At 49.2% G+C, this 21,655-nt stretch overlaps 1 protein-coding gene across 2 annotated transcripts; it reads left to right on the top strand.

Annotated features, from left to right (window-relative positions):
- The first annotated feature begins 5,382 nt into the window (after nucleotides 1-5,382).
- LOC123121784 (purine permease 3) lies at nucleotides 5,383-18,611 on the top strand. 2 transcript variants are annotated; one of them, XM_044541834.1, is made up of 3 exons: nucleotides 5,383-5,571; nucleotides 15,820-16,706; nucleotides 18,099-18,611. In XM_044541834.1, exons 2-3 carry the CDS (start codon nucleotides 15,954-15,956, stop codon nucleotides 18,426-18,428), a joined length of 1,083 nt encoding a protein of 360 aa, XP_044397769.1. In that variant the 5' UTR covers nucleotides 5,383-5,571; nucleotides 15,820-15,953; the 3' UTR covers nucleotides 18,429-18,611. The 2 variants fall into 2 exon arrangements, with proteins under 2 accessions (XP_044397769.1, XP_044397770.1); XM_044541835.1 differs by lacking the exon at nucleotides 5,383-5,571 and having other exon boundaries at nucleotides 15,819-16,706.
- Nucleotides 18,612-21,655: the final 3,044 nt, after the last annotated feature.

Raw genomic sequence — 21,655 nt, 5'->3', positions numbered from 1 at the left:
TCAGTCCAAGCCTGTAGTCATGCATCGGACAAGTGAAGATAGTGTAGTTAGAAGTGATTATTTTTGTAACACCCACGATGCGGCTATATCTCTCACGTGTCAAGACACGACTTAGAGGCATAACCGCATTGTAGGTTTTGTCGCAAGAAGGGTCATCTTCACACAATCCCATGTAATGAACAACAATGGGATAAAGAGTTGGTTTACAATCGCCACTTCACACAATACATAAATAAATACATACATCATTCAAGAGTACAAACAAGGTCCGACTACGGAACCAAAATAAAAGAAGACAATCTGCACTGGTATCTACGGAAACGAAACAACACAACGAACAAGATCTTCATCGAGCTCCCACTTGAGCTTGGTTGCGTCATCTGCACTGGTATCATCGGCACCTGCAACTGTTTTGGTAGAATCTGTGAGTCACGAGGACTCAGCAATCTCACACTCGCGAGATCAAGACTATTTAAGCTTATAGGTAGGATGGGGTAATGAGGTGTAGCTGCAGCAAGCACTAAGCAAATATGGTGGCTAACATACGCAAATAAGAGCGAGAAGAGAAGCAACGGAACGGTCGAGAAGCTAGAAGTGATCAAGAAGTGATCCTGAAACTACTTACGCACAACCATAACACAAGAACCGTGTTCACTTTCCGGACTCCGCCGAGAAGAGACCATCACGGCTACACACGCGGTTGATGTATTTTAATTAAGTCAAGTGTCAAGTTCTCTACAACCGGACATTAACAAATTCCCATCTGCCACATAACCGCGGGCACGGCTCTCGAAAGTTTATACCCTGCAGGGGTGTCCCAACTTAGCCCATTATAAGCTCTCATGGTCAACGAAGGATATTCCTTCTCCCGAGAAGACCCGATCAGTCTCGGAATCCCGGTTTACAAGACATTTCGACAATGGTAAAACAAGACCAGCAAAGCCGCCCGATGTGTCGACAATCCCGATAGGAGTCGCACGTATCTCGTTCTCAGGACACACCGGATGGGCAAGACGTCGGGTTGGCATAGACCCTGGTTGCCCAGGGGGCGCCGGACATCGCCCGGTTTGGACCAGCACTCAGAGGAACACTGGCCCGGGGGGTTAAAATAAAGATGACCCTTGAGTCTGCAGAACCCAAGGGAAAAAGGCTTAGGTGGCAAATGTTAAAACCAAGGTTGGGCCTTGCTGGAGGAGTTTTATTCAAAGCGAACTGTCAAGGGGGTCCCATAAATCACCCAACCGCGTAAGGAACGCAAAATCAAGGAACGTAACACCGGTATGACGGAAACTAGGGCGGCAAGAGTGGAACAAAACACCAGGCATAAGGCCGAGCCTTCCACCCTTTACCAAGTATATAGATGCATTAATTAAATAAGAGATATTGTGATATCCCAACATATCCATGTTCCAACATGAAGCAATCTTCAACTTCACCTGCAACTAACAACGCTATAAGAGGGGCTGAGCAAAAGCGGTAACATAGCCAAACAACGGTTTGCTAGGAAAGGTGGGTTAGAGGCTTGACATGGCAATATGGGAGGCATGATATAGCAAGTGGTAGGTAGCGCGGCATAGCAATAGAGCGAACAACTAGCAAGCAAAGATAGAAGTGATTTCGAGGGTATGGTTATCTTGCCTGAGATCCCGCAAGGAAGAAGAACGAGTCCATGAAGAAGACAAACGGACGTAGTCGAACGAATCCTCATGGAACGAAAACGAAGCTAACGAGAGACGTAAACCGGAAAGAAGCAAGCAACATGGTAAATAACCATCACATGAACATGGCATGATGCACAATCAAGTATGATGCATGTCCGGTTTAATGATTCATGGCCTGGCAAATGCAACAAACAACACTACAAATTAAGTGAAGCTCAATATGCAACGAGTTGCATATTAACGAACCACCACATCAAATATTTAGTTCTCTCGTTTATGTACCCAACAATATTAAATGTAGATTAACATGGCAAGGGGTGAAGCATATGAAAACTACCTATCTAGGCAAGTTTAAATGAGGCTGGAACAACAAACAACAATTCCGGAAAATCCTCATGTGCATATTTTGGATTTCGTACTGTTCTGCCATAAACACAATTTTAATGTTGTTAAACAGCAAAATAAAGTGCACCATGTTAAACTAGGCATTTTTCTACCCCATTTACATATAAAGTTTATTAAATTCGGAGCTACGGTTAATTAGTTATGAAATAAACCATTTTAACATGGCATTTATACAAAATTAAACAAACAACAAGTTTAAGCATTTTAAACATGGATGAAAATTGCAAATTATGAAACTAGACAGAATTCTAAGCATTTTTCATATATAAATTATTTACATAAGATGCACAGTTCTGGAGTTATTAAATGCATGATCATGAGGGTTTTTCTGTAAAACAGCAATCCTGAGGATAATAGCTAAAATCGCAACAGAGGAAAAAACACGCATCGGGCCGAAACTACACTTGGGCCAACAGAGCAGAGGGGCTGGAGGGGCTGCTCACCCATGGGCTTCGGCCCGGTTCGGTGGGGAGGAGCGTTGGCTGGGTCAGATCGGCAGCTGGCCCGAGCGAGGAGGTTGGGGAGGCGCGGTCAACGCGAGGCGCGGGCGAGCGGGCGCCTCGTCCTGGAAGAAGCAGAGGACACAGGCAGAGGCAGGCAGCGGCGATGCAGGGGAGCGACGACGGCAAACTTGGCGCGCGAGGCGAGGGACTTGGCGGCGGCAACCTGCTCGGGTGATGACGACGGCTGGTCCGGCAGAGCTGGGGCCTCGAGGTGGAGCCGCACGAGGAGGCTCGGGAGGCAGGAGGCAGGCGACGGGGACGACCATGGATGCTCCTGCGGGCTTCCTGGAGAAGACAGGGAGCAGGTGAGAGAGGGAACCAGAGGGAACGGGGGAAGAAGGGAAGGGCATGGCGCTCATCTGCTGGTTCGGTCGGCTGGCGGCGGGGCTGTCGGGGTGGCCGTCGGGGTCCTTGGCCCAAGCGCAAGCGGGCACTGTGCTCGCACGGGGAGAGTCGAGGAGGAGGCCTCTGGCATGGCTGAAGCCCCGGTGGTGACTCCGGCGAGGATGTTGCTGCTGTTGCTAGGACAGCAGGGGCACAAGGCCATGGGTGCTCGTGTTCGTGGAGGCAGGGAAGCTTGGAGCCTCGGGCAAGAGCTCCTGGATCGAGGGATCAACGATGTTGGATCGATGGATTGGTTGGGTGGTTCGGTGGGAATCGAGGAGGGACAGGGGAGGCGCTGGATCGAGCGAGGTGGAGGGCGAGGGGATCTGGAGGCTGTAGGTGGCGAGCGATGGTTGGGGAGGGATGGATCCCGATGGGGATTTGGTGGAGTGGCGGCGCGACTGGGTGGATGGGACAGGTCCCTAGATTTTAGGGTTGTCCACTATTTATACTGCAATGAGATTAGGGTAGGGGCTATCACGACCTTACGATCGTAATCGGACGGCTGGGAAAAATATAGGTTAGGATGTCCAATTAAGAAAACGGAGATGTTATATAGAAGTTAGGGGATGATCCGGATTCAATGGTAACGATAGTCCGGTTCAGGTTCGGGGAAGTTTCGGACACACACGCGAGGGGTTTGCGGGATGTGCAGAGAGGTTAGGAAGCCAGGCAAGAGGGAAACAAAATATGGTTGGTCACGGAACGTCAACGAAGACAAAGGGAACGCGGCAACTACGAGCAACTACAAGTTTTAAGAAAACATGCGGATGCAATGCGGATGATGCAATGATGAATGCAACAAATAAATAAATCACACGGCGACAACGAAAAACATGGGAGGCGTCAGGAGCGTCGGTCTCGGGGCGTTACAATTTTCTTTTGAGCGGACTCTGTTTTTTTTCATTCTTTTGTTATGATTTAAAAGTCCCATTTGCATTGAGCTGGTCAGATTTGGCCCTGTCCGGCCGAACAAAATATTTTAGCCAACCACGGGCCATTAAGGCAACTATAACGAATCCTCTACCGGGCTATAAACGAGGATGAATTATGTTTCTCTTTTATGCCGCACCGAACCGGTCCCCTATTGTCTAAGTGAGGATAAATTTTACTCCGAGCCACGTCGAAGGAGTAAATATACTCCCTCGTTACGGGTTGGAGGAATTTTTTTCGCCGTCGCCCGTCATCCCGCAGATGTGCTTCATCTTATGCATTCACCGCACGGTCTCATAAATATACTCCCTCGTTACCTTGGGGAATTTCGTCGAACACCTTGCTTGCGGGGTGGACGAAATCGGCGGCTGTGGGTTGGGCAGCCGTTCAGCGGCGGCGACGGTTGGCAGAGGAGATGGCCGCAGCTCGGCAAAGAAGAAGGCGGGAGCTCGGCGTTGCGGGCGGCCGTCGGGCGGGCTGAGTGGCGTGCCTCCCCTACCTCCGGCGGGGGGTCTTGGCTAGGAAGAAGCCTAGCCCATCCACGGCCTTGCTGTGGAAGGCATTAGGCCAGCCGGACTACTGGAGATGCTTCGGTTTGAAGCGACGGCCGAAAGGGGATTGGTGGTTGCGGGCGGCGGCCCGGCGAGGCAGGTTGCGGGGGACAGTGGGGAGAAGTCATGGCGGGCCCGGCGACGGCGTCATTGATTTTTTGCGTATTCGGCCGGCGGTGGAGTTGGGCAGGCGGCGGGCGGTCGCATGGAAGGGAGCGGAAGGCGGTTGGGCGATTGACGCGTGGCTACCCTTTTTACATCTCTAGTCGGCGGAGATGCAAATTTGCACCGCGAGGTGTTGTGTTTTACATCTCTGGAGGTGAAGATGTATTTTTTTTTTTGCATCTACATCATCTGTTGGAGTGATGTTTTTGGGCTTCGGAGATGCAAAAGGTAGTTATTTTTGCATATACATCTTCTATTGAAGATGCTCTTAGTGGAGTATATTTACTCCACTAACTTTTAGCCGGACCTAGCCGATCCTCTAAATATAATGAAGTATAATTTTATTTTATTTTCTATCTTATGCAATTCTAGTTTACATTGCAACTATATATTAGCACACATGTAAAAAATAAAAATAAATATGAAGGTTCAAGCAAATCATGAATATAGTTTACAAATCAAATTATTCAAATTTAAACACACCGAATGGTTCAAATGTACTCCCTCCATTTCTAAATATAAGTCTTATCCCTCCGTGAGTAACATGTAAAAGCACAACTGAGAGGTGCTACGAAATTGCCAGTGATTTTTGTTTTGAGTAACTTTTTTCTTTTGAGTAACATGAAGTTGCCCGGGGGAGAGGGCCGGCCGCCCTGGGCCCCCAGCCTGCCTGCATATTGCTTTGTACTGGGCTGGACCAAAGTAGCGATCACAACGATACAACACCGCTGAGATCGCCCCTTGCTTTTCTGAAAACGAAAAAAAGGATCGCTCCTTCCAACTGCCTGTGGCGCTTCTTCGGGATTGTGCGCGATTCCTTTAGCGGCGGCGGCGTGATCTAAGCGGCGGCGGCCGGCGGCATTAGAGACTGGCAGACTGTACAGGGTTCTGCGACAACCAGCTAACGGGTGCACCATGCACTTATCTGCCTAATCGGCTGATTGGGGCTGCTGCTTGGTCGACAACCAGGTAACAACATGGGGTTCTGCTGTGCTTTCTTTTCCGCTGATTCTGCGTATTATTCGGGTCATGACCTTGTTGATTCTAGCTAGGCGAATTTTACGTTGAATTGATGCCGAAAATCCATGGTCAATCCTCTGCCTGTATTTACATCGTCAGATTGGTCCAAGTCTGAATGTCGGGTAGAAGTACTTCATCTGGTAGATCATGTAATGATACAAAGCAAAACTTTTAAAATAGGGATATACTTACTGTATATTCCTATTGGGTGCAGGCCATGACAAATACACTCATGTAAAAGTCAAACAAGCCCACCACAACGACTCTTGAATTATTTGCGAGAGATATAGAACACTAAATCTGCTAGCAACTTTCTCAAAGAGCTGATCTCGTAACGCTATGAGGTTATGCATTTATTTCTCAAAAAAGCATACAAAGCAGTCTGTCTGAGGATTAAGATTTATTTTGAGAAGATGAACTAATAGTTTACAAATACACTGACTAACTATGTGTTGTACCTCTAATTGCGAAGCTACTTTTCATCTCCGCAAAATTAAGATACTCCCTTCGTCTCAAAATAAGTGTCTCGACTTAAAGTTAGTACAAAGTCGAGACACTTATTTTGGGACGGAGGGCGTACATCCTTGTCATGTATCACGTCAATAAAATGATTGATGTAACGAATGTGTATACATTAATCATTGTAGATAGTAAGCACTAAGCAATATGAATACCTTGTAGTTTTCTATTTGAATGTCAAATTCAGGCGCCTTTCAAGCTTCTACTAGAGATAGAAACCTCAATCAAACCGCCTTTCAAGCTTCTGAGTTGAAAATACCATTATTCTTATCCCGGGTCCTCTAAACTAAATTAAAATCACCACCCAAAAGTGAGGGGCATGAGGAAGATCCCATGACATCATGCAATTCAATAATAAATTCAAGCTTATGTTTAGGGTATGCTGTCCCATACAAAATCACAAGATGCCATAAGAAACCATTATGTTTGGTCTTGACAGTAGCAATAATGCAACAATTCCTAGTAGAGAAACCAAATATATCAAACACATCATTTTTAAGCTCAGGTAAATCCCTCGAGCAGTGTTCCTAGCAGGCAAAAAAAGAAAGAAACATACATCATCACATCTACCAGATGAGGTCATAACAAAACCATCAGATAGTATCTCTCTTTTATTCTCTTGAAAACCTACAGAATAAGCATTATACTTGGCAATGATATCACACAGGCAGTACATTTTTTCGGTTTTGCCGAAGCGTGCACTGAAAACCCCCACATTCTATGACCAGTTGAAAAAAAAGTTGAGGCCATTTAAAAAGATCAAACAATATGGTAAAAACTGCCTGGCACCCGCCTTCCCAGCCTACCACCCATAGTAGCCGGAAACGGGGAACGGTGGGCCGTCCCTCGATCCGGATTCATCGACCCAGAATCAGATTCGGGAACGAGGGTCGATTCGGTAAGATTCGATGCGGATTCGGCGTTTCCGCAGCCGGATCGTCGATTCAGCTTCGACTCGACAGTCTTGGTTCTTGAATCGATCGAGTAAGCAAAAGGTCAGCCATATCAATCACGAACTCCTTGTTTTACTCTCTGCCCCGTTCTTTTCCACTCCCCTAAATAACTCCTCGTTCTGCTCTCCAATTACTCCAAGGCTGCTAATATATTTTTCATTGGGAAGGAGATGATTTATTTTAGTCTTCATGGATTGACGATGCAGCCAGTTGCTCCCAGCCCAGCCAGTTCCCTGTATAAGTACTCCCTCGGTCCCTCCCAGCCAATTATTCCCCGCATCCGTAAAGATTCACGTTCCTCGTTTCATGGTACCGTACCGGATTCATCGTACCGGAATTGATTGGATCGCGTTTCCGCTTTAGAAAAATCATTCTAGAGATGTATACCCCTGCTGTACCCTATTTTTTCCAGCCTCCGACTCTCGTCCCCCGTTCCCGTTCCTCGTTCCCACCGTACCGGAAACATGGCAACTATGCTACCACCCAGTAGATGCAATTTCCTAAGTAGAAATAAGTAACATATGCAATTCGCTTGATACACACACGGCTGAAAGAGATATCCTTGATGCCTGCAATTACCACTAACACCAGGCATTGTGGCCTGTCTCGTCCATTCAAAATTTATAATTTGAAACATTAGGGGCTTGGGCCAAACTGTACGGTGCTGGGCCGATCGCCCGATACCTCCTTTTTCATTATTTGTATGTAAACCGGGAAGGTAGGTAAATCCTATTCGACAGTCATTGCGTCGAACGGTCGACCAAACACACAGCAGCCGAGCGACCAACTGAAACTTGCTGGCCCATTTCGCTGTACGATAGTTCTCCTGTTTTGGGAACCTTTCGGAAGATTTAGGTCTGGTTTTTGCCTGTTTTTCCCTATTTCCTGCTGTTTCTATTTTTTGTTTTATTCAGGGTTTTTTCTTTTCGTTTTTGATTTTTCCTTTTTAAAAGAGTTCTTTTAAATGTTTGGGAATTTAGAAAAATATTCATGTTTTCAAAAAAATATCATAAATTTAGAAAATTTCACTCTTTTTGAAAATTTGTTCGGGAATTTAAAAAATGTTTCGTGTTGTTTTTTAAAAAATTAATACAATTTTTTTAAATGTTGTCATTTTTTAGAAAAAATCACAAATTCCAAAACTATTTTGGTTTTAAAAATGTTCTGGAAAATTGTTTTTTCCCAAAAAATCTTTGTGTTTTCCACCAAATATTCAAAAAATTCAAAATTGTTGGCATTCAAAAATATTTGAAGTTTTAGTGTATATGAAAAACAAGTTGCTATCATGATAGGTTGCTACAGTACCCAACTGCTACAGTGCCTGGTTCGGTATGGTGCCTAATCGCTATAGTGCTTCGATTCTCTTCGGTGTGCCGCTGACTACAATGCCTGGGCCGGCTCAGTGGTTACTCCCTCCGTTCCAAAGTTAATATAAAGTTGAGTCATCTATTTTGGAACGAATGGAGTAGATATATTGCGTTCTTGAGCCGGGGTGGAGCTTGCAGTTTGCCGGCCCACCTCGCTGCTGCAACACTCTTTTCAAGTAGGTGGCGGTGTTCGCACACTTGCTTGTCGCCCAGGCGGAGATGCATGATGCACCCGCGTTCCCGACTGACTGTACGTGTGCACACAAGGTGCTCACAGAAGTGTGTGCGCACGCTGACGGGTGGGCCCTACACCCAGTTTAATAGCCCAATTGGATGGTGTTAAGTTTTTTTATCACCTCAGCACTTACATGGGGTCTCATCCGTCAGAAACGGTGTCAACATGCATTTAGTGACCTATCAGTGTTATCGATAAACTGTCAGCACAGTACTGATGGGATTTTGCAAAAAAAAAGAAGTAACGTAGTGATTTTTTATTTAAGGTCTACAACTGTGGATTTTTTCTTATGATTTACTTTTTTAATAGTTTGGATTGCTTAATACTTGGTAACAATTTATTCCCCTTAATAGTAGGGAAAAGCGTGTCTGTTGGATCGCCTGTTGATCAGACGGACGAGAACGGCCCCACTTTCCGCGTTACACGCGTTCATTTTCGAAAACAGAGCAACTGTTTCAGGATAAGCATCCGTGCAACTGGCCTCCGTTGACTCGTGTCTCTGGGAGGGCGACGCTTCTGGATTTGGGAGGGCGGCGGGGGCGGCGGCGTTCGGCGACCGGGGCATCCAGCTGGTGGCGACGGCGACGGGTTCGGCGGTGGCCGTCGTCGACTCCAGCAGGTATGGATCGGAGACCCCCCCTCGCATCCCCCCCCCCCCCCCCCCCCCCGCGCGCATTTCGGGGCGACCACCGTCCTGGCACCACCAACACTAGACATAGCCACATCACAACGCCTTACGTCCACGCACACTCCAAGTTTCGGCAACAACAACATTGTTGCGGAACGGCGGCAGCGAAGACTGCGCGACGCGGCCGGAGATGTTGTTGTAATTTTTGTAGCAAGGGTCTTGTTACAGAAAATTAGGCGCGGCGTGAGATGTCTTTTTAATTTTTGCAACAAGGGTCTTGTTGCAGAAAATTAGAGAATAAGAGTTTTTGCAACCGGGGACTTGTTGCAGAAAATTAGAGAAAAGGAGTTTTCGCAACAAAGCTCTTGTTGCAGGAAATTAGAGATGAGAAAGCTTCGCAACAAAGCTCTTCTTGCAGGAAATTATAGAAGAGGAGGTTTCGCAACTAGAGTAGCTCCTACAAGCCGGCGGCGGGATGATTTTGCGGTGGGTTGGTGGCGGCGCCACACGGGGCGCAGCTCAGTCGGGGTCGGGTCAAGACTGTCTTGTTTCTGCAACAGAGCGTTTGTTGCGGGAAATAACGAGTGGGCATGCGGGGCGCGGACACCGGATCGGTCGGCTATCCGCTCGGGTATCCAATGACCGTCGAGGCGACGGATAAAATCTAAACATCGGCCGGCGGACGCGTAGCAGCAACTCTATAGATCATCCGGCGGATCACAGCCCCCCATCCGCCACCTTGTCTGCATGCCACATGCCCCATAGCCACCACCACTAGTTTTTGCAACTGGCCTTTTGTTGCAATCTCTCTCATTGCAACAATGGCTCTGTTGTAGGATCTGGATCTTGAGAGAAGTCGCCGCTCGTGCTCCTTCCGAACTCCCGTCGAGTCGCCGCCTCCCAACGCTGCTCCGACTGCCTTGAGCTCCCATCGAGTCGCCGCCTCCTCGCGCCGCTCCGACTGCCCCGAGCTCCCATTGAGTCGCGCGCCTCCCCGTGACGCGACCTGGTCGGAGGTTCGATGCTCGCCGGTGGCAGTGCCATGGCGGGGATGGGTGGCGCCGCTCCTTCGTAACCACTGTTCAACGGGCTCGCGGCGAACGACGGCGGTGTTTTGTTTTGCAACATCCAATCTGTTGCAAGAAATATTTCTGCAACATCAGTCAAGTTGCAAAACTTTCTTTCGTAACACCATAGAGGTGAAGACAAAGAGAGAAAATTCTGCAACATCACCTCAGTTGCAAAAAAAAAATGCAACAACACCTTTGTTGCAAAAAAAATGAAGAGAACAAAAATTCTACAACAACCTATGTTGCAAAAAAAATCCTGCAACACAACCTATGCTGCAATTTTTTTTTGCAACAATACCTCTGTTGCAAAAACATGAAGAGAAAAAATTTCTGCAACAACCTATGTTGCAAAAAAAAATCCTGTAACACAACCTATGCTGCAAAAAAATCCACAACAGAATCTCTGTTACAAATGTTTTCGCAACAAGAGCTTTGTTGCAAAGAAGAGGAATTATTTTAGGCGCTTGATTTTGTCACATCCGACCGCTCGCGAGTAGCAGCCCTCTAACAGTATAGACTAGTACTTACTTTGTAGCCCAAAACTATTGGACCCTGCTACGCGTCAGCCAGTGGATCTTTTTAAAAGATCCGCCACCTCGCAAGCCCTCATATGCTGGATTGAGCGGTCGAGCATCATCTTCTATCACTGCAACACATGTTGTGTTGTAGTTTTTTTTGCAACATAGGTCAAGTTGTAGATTATTTTTGCAACATAGCTCTTGCTACATTTTTTGCAACAAAGGTCTTGTTGCAAAAAAAAATTGCAACATAGGACTTGTTCAATTTTTCTTTTGCAGCAGTGGTTTTGTTACAATTTTTTCTGCAACAGAGACCTTGTTGCGGAAACTCACTACACATCGATGCTGGACGTGAAAACTCACGATGGACGCGGACAGCGAGCAACAACACGCGGGCGCCGGATAGCGAGCAGCACGACGGTGCTGGACAAGGAGCATCAACACGCTAGCGCTAGACACAAGAATTCATGGTGGACGCGGACGCGAGTGCTCTCCCAGGACGACGGATGCACCTAAGCTCGGGCGCACCGTGACGGATGATGTTCATGGTGGAGGCGGGCGGCCGCGGCTGTGCACGACCTCATCGGCGTGATAATGGTGGTCGAAACAATGCGAAGAGGTGTCAGCTTGACGAGGACCTCGGGACTGCTCTCGAGGGGATCCAGATCCAGATCCCGCAACACACTAGTTGTTGTGGTGGTGAAAATCGCAACAACGACTCAGTTGCAAAAACCGAGTCTAGATAATATGTTTCGGATCCAACGGCCACGGAGACGGCAGACGCACGCCTGGTTATCCGTCGGGTGATCCTAATCATTTCCCGAAACTATTTGCACTTATCCAACAAGCTGTCACGATCCTCTCGCACCGGAAAGTTACTTAAAACTTTTACAAACAATCTGATGTTAAGGATTATGATTGGTAATAGGGGATGAACGGGTTAAATTCAGAGGGGAGAGAATTATAGTTTGGAAAGTTAAGTACTTCCTCTGATCCATATTAATTGACGCACACTTAGTATAACTAGTAGAACGCTCGTGCGTTGCTACGGGCTACAATGCATATAAATGAATCAAACAAATAATTAAGGTTGTCTCCAAGGTCGAAGCTCATTTCTCCCTTATATGTCTGGGCGTGTACGGGTGCCCAGTAGGTTCCCCAAAATTCAACCGTCTAGACAGTCCGGGCTCTCCTAAATCCAGACCATATGTGGTGGAGAAATGTGGTTGTCCGAACGATCCGCCATATTATCTCCAACATGCGAGTCCTACACAAAAACCCCATCACACGACACACCCTTCCCCTTTTCAGCCAGATTCTTCCATTCCCACTTGGTTTCCCGCCGTAGCAGGGCATTTCTCTCTGGAGCCCTCTCCTTTAAAACCAGATAACTCCCAACTCACCTTCGCCATGGGTATATAGTGGCAAAGAAATGCTCGTGTGCTTACGGCGGAAGGAGAGAAATGCCGCGAGCACGTTACAACAAGCGCTAAAGTTCCTCTTCCATATCCCACCTTTCCATTGACCACTGTGATTCCCCAGCATGCTTATGTTTTGACGATCAAATGGGAATGCCAAACTAAAGCACTTCCAAAGAGAAAGAGAAGCAAATCATATGATGAGTTTTTGAATTATAAGAAACATCATATTGAGTCAATGAACCCCTTTCTAGATGTAATCTCATAAATAATGCAAGAGAGCCGCGATGATCTTTCTTCGATGGAAACCATTTAGTTGAAAGAAAACTTAAGCAATACCACTCACAACAAACTGAAATGAAACATAAACTCTACGAAGGTGCAAAATCTTGTATAGAAAGAAAATAATAAATCTTTCTTTAGAAAAATAGACCCTCTTAAATAATATCCAATGAAAAACCCTCTTAAATAGCATGTCTACCAGCGCGCAGGACCTTGGACGCTGCCACCCGTCGCTCCGCGACGCCGCGGTCGCCGCTTCCGTCACAAGGAACAACCGAGAAGCTCGGGCACGGCTGAATGGAGCGATCCAGGTGCCAGCTGTGAGGAGCATCTCTGCCCAGACGATGGCCCAGGGCCGCCGCCACCTACCGCTCCGAGATGTTGCGGTCACAGCCATCACCACCCGTTGTTTCGTGATGCCGCTATGGCCGCCACAACCACGAGGAATGTCCGCGAAGCTATTCTTCATGTTATTATTACTTGCCAGATTATTTTCGGTTCAACAATGGTCATACTCAAATGTCATATTCTGTGGCAAACCATTTAATTTAAAGAAACACAAAGTGGGCTAAATCTACAACAATTTTATTACTGTCATACATAAAATTTCATATTCATCAGCCGTCGCCTCCATGAAGGCTACTGCGACACATCTACAATAGAAGGAACAAGTGTGGAGGAGCTAAATCGAGCGGGTGCTGCAGGGCAGACGACTTTAAATCATCGAGGGCGTGACGCCACAACGCCTCCACCTCCTCCTTCCCGCCTGGTCCTCGAGCCGCCGCAGAGCAGACACACATCACTATCGGGGGTCGAGGTCGCTCGCCATGGCGGAAGAAGGGTGACATCCATAGGTAGCTCGCTGCCTCCGGCATGAGGAACGTCCGAGGAGCTCTGGCACGGCTGAATGGAGCGGATCCAGGCGCAAGATGTGAGGAGCATCTCTGCCCACGTGCTGGCCCAGGACCGCCGTCGCCACCTATCGCCCCGAGATGTTGCGGTCGCCGCCATCACCACCCGCTGCTCCGCGATGCCGCTATGGCTGCCACCACCGCGAGGAATGTTCGAGAAGCTATTCTTCATTTTATTATTGCTCACCAGATTATTTTCAGTTTAACAACTATCATACTCAAATTTCATATTCTATGACAAACCATTCAATTCCAAGAAACATAAAGTGGTGTAATCAACAACAATTCTATTGCCGTCATACATCAATTTTCATATTCTCTGCCCGCCGCCTCCATGGAGGCTCCTGCAACACATCAACAACATAAGGACTGAGTGTGGAGGAGCTCAATCGAGCGGGTACTGCAGGGCATGCGACTTTCAATCATCGGTGAAGAGCATGACACCACAACTCCTCCACCTCCCCCTTCCTGGCTGGTCCTCGAGCTGTCGCAAAGCGGGCACACATCGCTGTCGGTGGTCGGGGTCGCTCACCATGGCGGAAGATGGGTGACATCCATAGGTAGTTGCGCATCGTGTTGCATGTAGCTTTATATAGAAACCCTAGTCAAGGGGAGAGGAGGAGTCGAGTGGTGGAGGCGTAGCCTCATTCTGTAGAAGGATCCCTACACGGATAGGAATCGATAGCTGAAGAGAAGGAAGAGAGGCTCGTGCGGTGCGGGCTGGATCAGGAATTAAAAAAATTCAATAAAACTAGTGGGAGTGGAACGATAAAAATACCGGTGGGGTGTCCCTTCGATGATGGGAGTCATGGGTACCAACAAGGACTATTACAGATTGCCATTTTATAATAGATTCCCTTTAATAACAAAGGAAGAGATTATAGACATGTGATTGATTCCTTTTCATAAATGTTGCCTTGTGTTATCAAACATTGATTCTTTTCATAGATTTGGTTATTAAAGATTGATTAGAGATCACCGTGGTTGATTCCTTTCCATAACGACATAATATATCGAAGATCGATCTGCATAATTTATGTAGATTTAGCAGATAAAAACCAGATTAAGTAGATGATTGGGCTAAAACGGTTTAAATAAATTAGTGTGATAAAAAAATCGATGGGTGAGGTTTAATCGGAATGCAGGGGATGCTACCAACTCACCGTGGCGTACAATTATGTACCAATTCTGATAGTATGCCGAGCACAAATAATAGGTTGGCCATAAAAAATGAAACAGAAAAAACAAAAAACAAAATGTAGAAAAAAAAACGAAAAACGAAATGCCCGCACACGTCAAATGGGCAAGGCCAACTTTAATTACATTTAATGTTTTGGTAAGATTTGATTTGATTAAGTTAATGCATGACGTTGTTTTGAAAAGTACCGATTTGGTTGGATTTTGTTTTGGAAAAGTGTCGATTTTGATCCGAGCAAAAAGTAATAGATTGGTCACAGAAAAAATGACACAGAAGAAAAGAAAATCAAAAAAGAAACATAGAAAAACCCCGCAAAATAAGAACCTGAGCAGCGTCAAATGGACCAGCCAAATTTGATTATAGATGATGTTTTGGTAAGATTTGATTTGACTCGGGTATGAGCAGGAGAAGGCAAGGAAAGTTTGGATTTAGTTGAGATTTTGTTAAGATTTAATTTGGATGAGTTAATGCATGATGATGTTTTGAAAGTGCCGATTTATTGAGTTAATGCACGCGTCAAATGGACCAGCCAAATTTGATTATAGATGATGTTTTGGTAAGATTTGATTTGACTCGGGTATGAGCAGGAGAAGGCAAGGAAAGTTTGATTTAGTTGAGATTTTGTTAAGATTTGATTTGGATGAGTTGATGCCTGATGTTGTTTTGAAAGTGCCGATTTGATTGAGTTAATGCACGCGTCAAATCGGCCAGTCAAATTTGATTATAGTTGATGTTTTGGTAAGATTTGATTTGATTTGGGTATAAAGTTAAGATTTAGTTGAGAGTTTGTTAAGATTTGATTTGATTGAGTTAATGCATGCGTCAAATGAGCCGGTCCTAGTTGGATGCGCTTCAGCACAAGATTGCTTGTATGACGCTTGTGGGCGTAATATAGGGTAGCGGGAGGTAAACCAACTCTTTTTTAGAAGTAGAGATTTTATATCAAAGTTATAGTGCATCAATTAATTTGGATAAGAGGAAGTAAAACATTTGTAGATCTTTGTAGTAGCTGTAGTAGCACTATTGCTTGGCAATTAATGTACAAATCAGTGGCAAACTCATGTCAGTAGCTAAACCTTTCTCAATTCATATCCTCAGCCCGCCGGCCGGCGCCATCGTTGTCTCCAAAGCGCGGTGCGCACTAGCTTCCAAAAATGGAGTCCTAGACAAGCGCCATCCAGCTACCGTACCCAGCACTCAGACACGCGCAGGCGCACCCTCGCAGCGTAGGCATGGACGTGGAGGCGCCCAAGGACTCCGACCAGCGCCCCGCGCCGCCGGCGCGCGGCAAGGCGATGCAGCGGTTCCTGGTGGCGCTCAACTGCGGGATGCTGACGCTGGGCACCACGGGCGGGCCGCTCCTGAGCCGCCTCTACTTCAGCAAGGGCGGGCACCGGAAGTGGCTCTCGGCGTGGCTCGAGACCGGCGGCTGGCCGCTGCTGCTGCTCCCCGTGGCGGCCTCCTACCTCAGCCGGCGCGCGCACGACCCCAGCGCGCCGGTGGTGCTGACCCCGCCGAGGATACTGCTCGCCGCCGCGGGGCTCGGGCTGGCGACCGGCGCCGACGACTTCCTGTACGCGTACGGGCTGTCGTTCGTGCCCGTGTCCACCTCCGCGATCCTCATCTCCACGCAGCTGGCCTTCACCGTCTTCTTCGCGTTCCTGATCGTGCGGCAGCGGCTGACGGCGCTGTCGGTGAACGCGGTGGCGCTGCTCACCGTGGGCGCCGTGGTGCTGGGGCTGCACGTGTCCTCGGACCGCCCCGCCGGGGTGAGCAAGGGGCAGTACTGGCTGGGGTTCCTGCTGACCCTGGCCGCCGCGGCGCTGTACGGGCTGGTGCTGCCGCTGATCGAGCTGACCTACAAGCGGGCCGCGGGCGGCGGGCGCGTGGTGACGTACGCGCTGGTGATGGAGATGCAGCTGGTGATGGGCTTCTTCGCCACCGCTTTCTGCACCGTCGGCATGATCGTCAACAACGATTTCCAGGTGCGGTGCCCATGTCACTCACCCCTCTCTCCACACTCTACTAGGAGCAGGATAGGAGTATGCCACGGTAGTTTCTCTTCCTTCCTTGGGTCATGCATGGAGACGGGTCGTGGCCGACTCGTGACTGAGCAGCGCCTAGCGGCAACGACCCTGACCCAGAGTTCCCCTGGGCAGTACAGAGCCATCGGCACTTGAATTCCCCCGAATGATTTCGCCTTGGACCAGACGGCGATTGGCATCAATAGGACGCCTATGCCGAAAACGATCCACGCCGTCCGTTCCAATTGGACCCAAGCAATTATTGGCGCAGGCTCTCTGAGCCTAGCCTGTGAATCGTGATCATGCTGAAGACGACGAGAGCCCGGTCGAGCATATTGATCCGGTAACGTGGAGGCGCTGTAGCTAGCTAGCTGTTCCGTCGTGCTCGTACAACGAGCGATCGCAACCCACGGGAATCAAGTTATTGATGGTGGCTACAGGCGGCCGTTGCTTCCTAGCCCCTCTTTTCCTGGATGCCATCATCGTCGCAGCTGCAGCCCAAAAGCGACATTACGCGAATGGCCGTTGGCTCTAAGTGGTGATACCACACGGTTTCAGTGAAGAAAACCAAGGAATCATCGATCTAGACCCCAGTACCCACACAGGAAAAAGGTTGTTTGACCGCCCGCTTAATAGTGCCACGCACAATTTCTGCACGACACAATGATATCTGGGCGACACAATTTGACAGACAGTCCCTGCACGATCCTTGCACGTACGACCGATGATCGATCCAAAGGTGCAAATCCACGCACGCATCAGATGTGATGAAAGGCTCAGCTGCTCTGTCGTCCATAACTGTACAGCAGTGCCCGTGGCCCACCACCAATCGATCGTCATATAAGACACATTGCTGCGTGATTTTTAGTAATAGGAAAAGCTAGCTAGGCATGATGCAAAACCAACGTGGAACAGTCAGATGGAAAGGCTTTCTTTGTATAAGCGAATCATGGATAATCACATCCTCCTATAAAAGAAAGAAGATACTAGGAGGAAGATCCCGGAAGATCGACAAAGCTTCTATCTGCGAGCGCATTCCAGCTAGTACATGTTGGCTATGTTGGCTTTTGGTACTTATCTGACTCAGCTACTTTGGCTTGGTCGAGCGCTGTGAACAGTCAATATCTTTGTTTCCTCCTTCTAATAAAATGGGGCAGGGGAGTAAAAAAGTAATACTACCAGGAAGTGTCTCATGGATAGCAAATCCTCCTCCTTTCGATGGACGGCTCATATATGGACAGCTACCTCAGACAGTAACTGAGTGCGCCAGCGTTACCATAGTTAGACACTATAAAACGATAAGGCAGACACACATACTAATTGATGTTTTGTGTGTGTGGTGCGTGCGTGCAGGCGATCTCAAGGGAAGCACAGGCATTCGAGCTGGGGGAGGCCCGGTACTACACGGTGCTGGTGTGGAGCGCCATCCTGTGGCAGTTCTTCTTCCTGGGCGCCGTGGGCGTCATCTTCTGCGTCCACACCCTGTTCGCCGGGATCCTCATCGCCGTCTTCATCCCGGTCACGGAGGTGCTGGCCGTCATCTTCCTGCACGAGAAGTTCACCAGCGAGAAGGGCGTGGCGCTCGCGCTCTCGCTCTGGGGCCTCGCCTCCTACTCCTACGGCGAGTACAGCGACGCCAAGGCGGCCAAGAAGAAAGCGGCCTTGGATGCCCAAGCCTCGTGACTAATAGTACACTTTGATTTGGAAACTCATTTTATGTTTTCCTTCCATGAATTGTGATTTGGATTGTTGTGCTTGTCTACTCGTAAGGCATTGGTAACCTGCCACCAGTGGTAAATGGCACGGTTATTGTCATGACCCAAAATTTCAGAACCTGCCAGTAAAAAAATACTGATTTTCATCCTATTAGCTTATGTAATGTTATTTACAAAGTTATTCCAAAGTGCCTAGTCAACAGGCTTAGGCCAGTTCTGAATGATATTATCTCTCCCTCTGAAAGTGCTTTCATTCCAAGACGTATGATCACCGATAATGCTCAAGTGGCCTTTGAGTGTATCCATCACACAAAGCAGGAGAAGGATCCCACAAAACCGTGGTAGAACCGAGGGTGAGGAAAATATCGGGGTGTTTCCGGTTATGGTGGGTGGTCGGGGCCGAGCGATGCGCGTTTCTCTCGTACACGCACGCGCGTGGGTGCGAGGCGTTGGGCTCTAACTGAACCCGAGCGATTGCACTGCAGGCTACGCGTTACTGAACCCGAGCGATCGATCGATGACTGTTAACTGAACCCGATCGAGCGATTCCTTCGCTACTGCTGCTAACTGAAGCCGATCGATGCTGCCTCTGGATGAACAGTGAGCGTTGCTGGGGGGGGGGGGGTTGGATGAACAGTTCCCGGTGGGGGTGGATGAACAGGACCCCGTGGTGTTGCCTCTGGATCAACAGGACCCCGATCGATTGAGCCGGTTGGGGCTGGATGAACAGGACCCCGTGGAGGGCTGGATGAATAGGACCACCCCGTGGAGGGCTGGATGAACAGTAGACGGTGGAGGGCTGGATGAACAGTAGCCCGTGGAGCCCGTGGAGAGGGCTGGTTGAACAGTAGCCGGTGGAGTAGCGTGCGGTGGAGGCTGGATGAACAGGAGCCCGTGGATGAACAGTCGCAGGTGGAGGCTGGAGGAGGTCGACGGTGGATGAACAGTAGCCCGTGGAGGCTGGAGGGGGTCGACGGTGGAGATGAACAGTATCCCGTGCAGTCCCGTTTTGCGGTACGCCACACCCCTCCCGATGAACAGGACCCCCGTTTCGACCGTAGAGCTCCAACACAAGTCCGTTTCCTCCGTTTTGCGGTACGCCACACCCCTCCCGATGAATAGGACCCCCGTTTCGACCGTAGGAGGTCCGTTTCCTCCGTTTTGCGGTACGCCAGACCCCTCCCGATGAACAGGATCCCGTTTCGACGTGGCCGGTCGAACACAAGGCCGTTTCCTCCGTTCTGCGGTACGCCAGGCCTCGTTTCCATCGGCTGTTCCGTCCAAGCCCTCCCGATGAACACGACGGCGCATTCCGTTCCCACCCAGCCGGTTGGCTCCCCATGAGCACGACGACGACGCTGTTTCTCCGTTCTGACCCAGCCATGTACACGAGCCCTGGCCGTACGTACGCGCGAGTAGGCGTTCGAGACCCCGCCCGTATGTACGTACGTGGCCGTATTTACTTTCTTGCACCCTGGCCGCTGTACGTACGTGTACATGCTACGTGCGCGTCTTTACTACGACACGTGCGCGCCTCTACATCGACCAGTATGTACGTACACATTCGCGACCAGAACGACAACGCTACGTACGCTTCGACCAGGTGGGTCCCGACTGTCAGGCACTTCCTTGCGTGCGAAGATGTAGCTGGTGGGTCCCAGCAGTCAGGGGGCGAATCGTTTTTTTTGCCTGGACGCACTTCTTTGCGTGCGAAGATGTAGCTGGTAGGTCTCAGCAGTCAGGGGGAAATGTTTTTTTCGCGAAATACGGTGGCCCGTCAGTGGGTCCCCGCTGTCAGGTGAATGAATAATTATTTTGCGCGTAATAAGGAGGCAGTTCCTTGCTGCGGCCGTGGACCCAGCTGTCAGCCTCTCCACGTACAGTTCATGTCCGATGGAAGCCGTTCCTTGACCACGTTGACCACGCCGCGCCGAGAGCACCAGGGTGGTGGATGACGGCGAGGCCTAGGAAGGGGACGACGTGGAGCCGGGAAAGACGCGGCAGTGGATGCCCACGCGTAGAGGAGTATGAGGGTTCACTGGTTCACTGCGGTGTGAGGCTGCCATCGCCGCAGAATAACAGGGGGTGTGGGTGAGTGGAGGGATGGCCTGGCCAGCGGTGGGAGTAGTAGGGGGCGGTGAGGCCTCTGCGGCAGCACAGCCGGCCACGGGAGGCAGGAGCAGGAGGCACGAACGGCGCTGGTTTGGGCGGCTGGAGCAAGAAGACCAGAAGTTGAAGAAGCACTACGGCCGTTGGATGGACATCGTACGGTCACTGGAGCTAGAATCGTGCATATTGACTAAGTTGACAAAGCCCTCCGTCCCCGTCAACTTAGTAGGCCCACAAGTCAGCCTGCCACTATACTGGGTCCCAGCTAGCAGGGGGAGTATTCATTTTTTTGTGCGTAATAAGGAGGCACTTCCTTGCGTGCGAAGATATAGCTGGTGGGTCCAAGCTGTCAGCGGCGGTAACGTTTTTTCGCGAAATACAGAGGCCCTTTCGGTGGGTCCCAGATGTCAGGTGGAGGAATCATTATTTTGCGCGTAATAAGGAGGCATTTCCTTGCGTGCGGCCGTGGACCCAGCTGTCAGCCTCTCCACGTACAGTCCACTTCAGATGCATGTCGGTCGTTGACCACGTTGACCAGGCCGCGCCGAGAGCACCAGGGCGGTGGACGACGGCGAGGCCTAGGAAGGGAACGACACGGAGGCAGGGAAGACTCGGCAGTTGTTTCCCACGCGGAGGGGAGTACGACTGTACGAGGGTTTACTGGTTCGTCTGCCGTCGCCGGAGAATAACAGCAGGTGTGGGTGAGTAGAGGGATGGCTAGGCCAGCGATGGGAGTACGGTGGGGCGGTGAGGCCTGCGCGGCAGCACAGCCGGCCGCGGGGAGGAGGGAGCAGGCAGTCCCGCCGGCGCTTGTTTGAGCGGCTGGAGCAGGAAGAGCAGAGATTGAAGAAGCACGACGGCCGTTGGATGGACATCCAACAGTCACTGCTTGTGCGTCAACCTTTTTTTAGGAAAGCCTCAAATCTGTGGAAAACAGCATACAGCCCATCTGCCATTATTTCTAATAATTTACAGCCCATTTGCTAATTCTTAAGGTTTTTTTGGAGCCCATATTCTTTTTGTTAGCATTACAGCCCATATTGTGGCCACGGTTAAAAAATTGTACGAAATTTTGCATATTTCGGT

The sequence above is a fragment of the Triticum aestivum genome, chromosome 5D, assembly GCF_018294505.1.
Source record: "Triticum aestivum cultivar Chinese Spring chromosome 5D, IWGSC CS RefSeq v2.1, whole genome shotgun sequence".
Classification (NCBI taxonomy): Eukaryota; Viridiplantae; Streptophyta; class Magnoliopsida; order Poales; family Poaceae; genus Triticum; species Triticum aestivum.
The sequence above is the reverse complement of the archived record's forward strand: the minus strand, read 5'-3'. Positions and strand labels throughout refer to the sequence as shown.

Excerpts from the sequence above, each read along its gene's own strand:
- LOC123121784 (XM_044541834.1), top strand. The coding sequence starts at position 15,954 with ATGGACGTGGAGGCGCCCAAGGACTCCGACCAGCGCCCCGCGCCGCCG. Across the intron at positions 16,707-18,098 it reads TCGTCAACAACGATTTCCAG|GCGATCTCAAGGGAAGCACA; the intron begins GTGCGGTGCCCA and ends GCGTGCGTGCAG.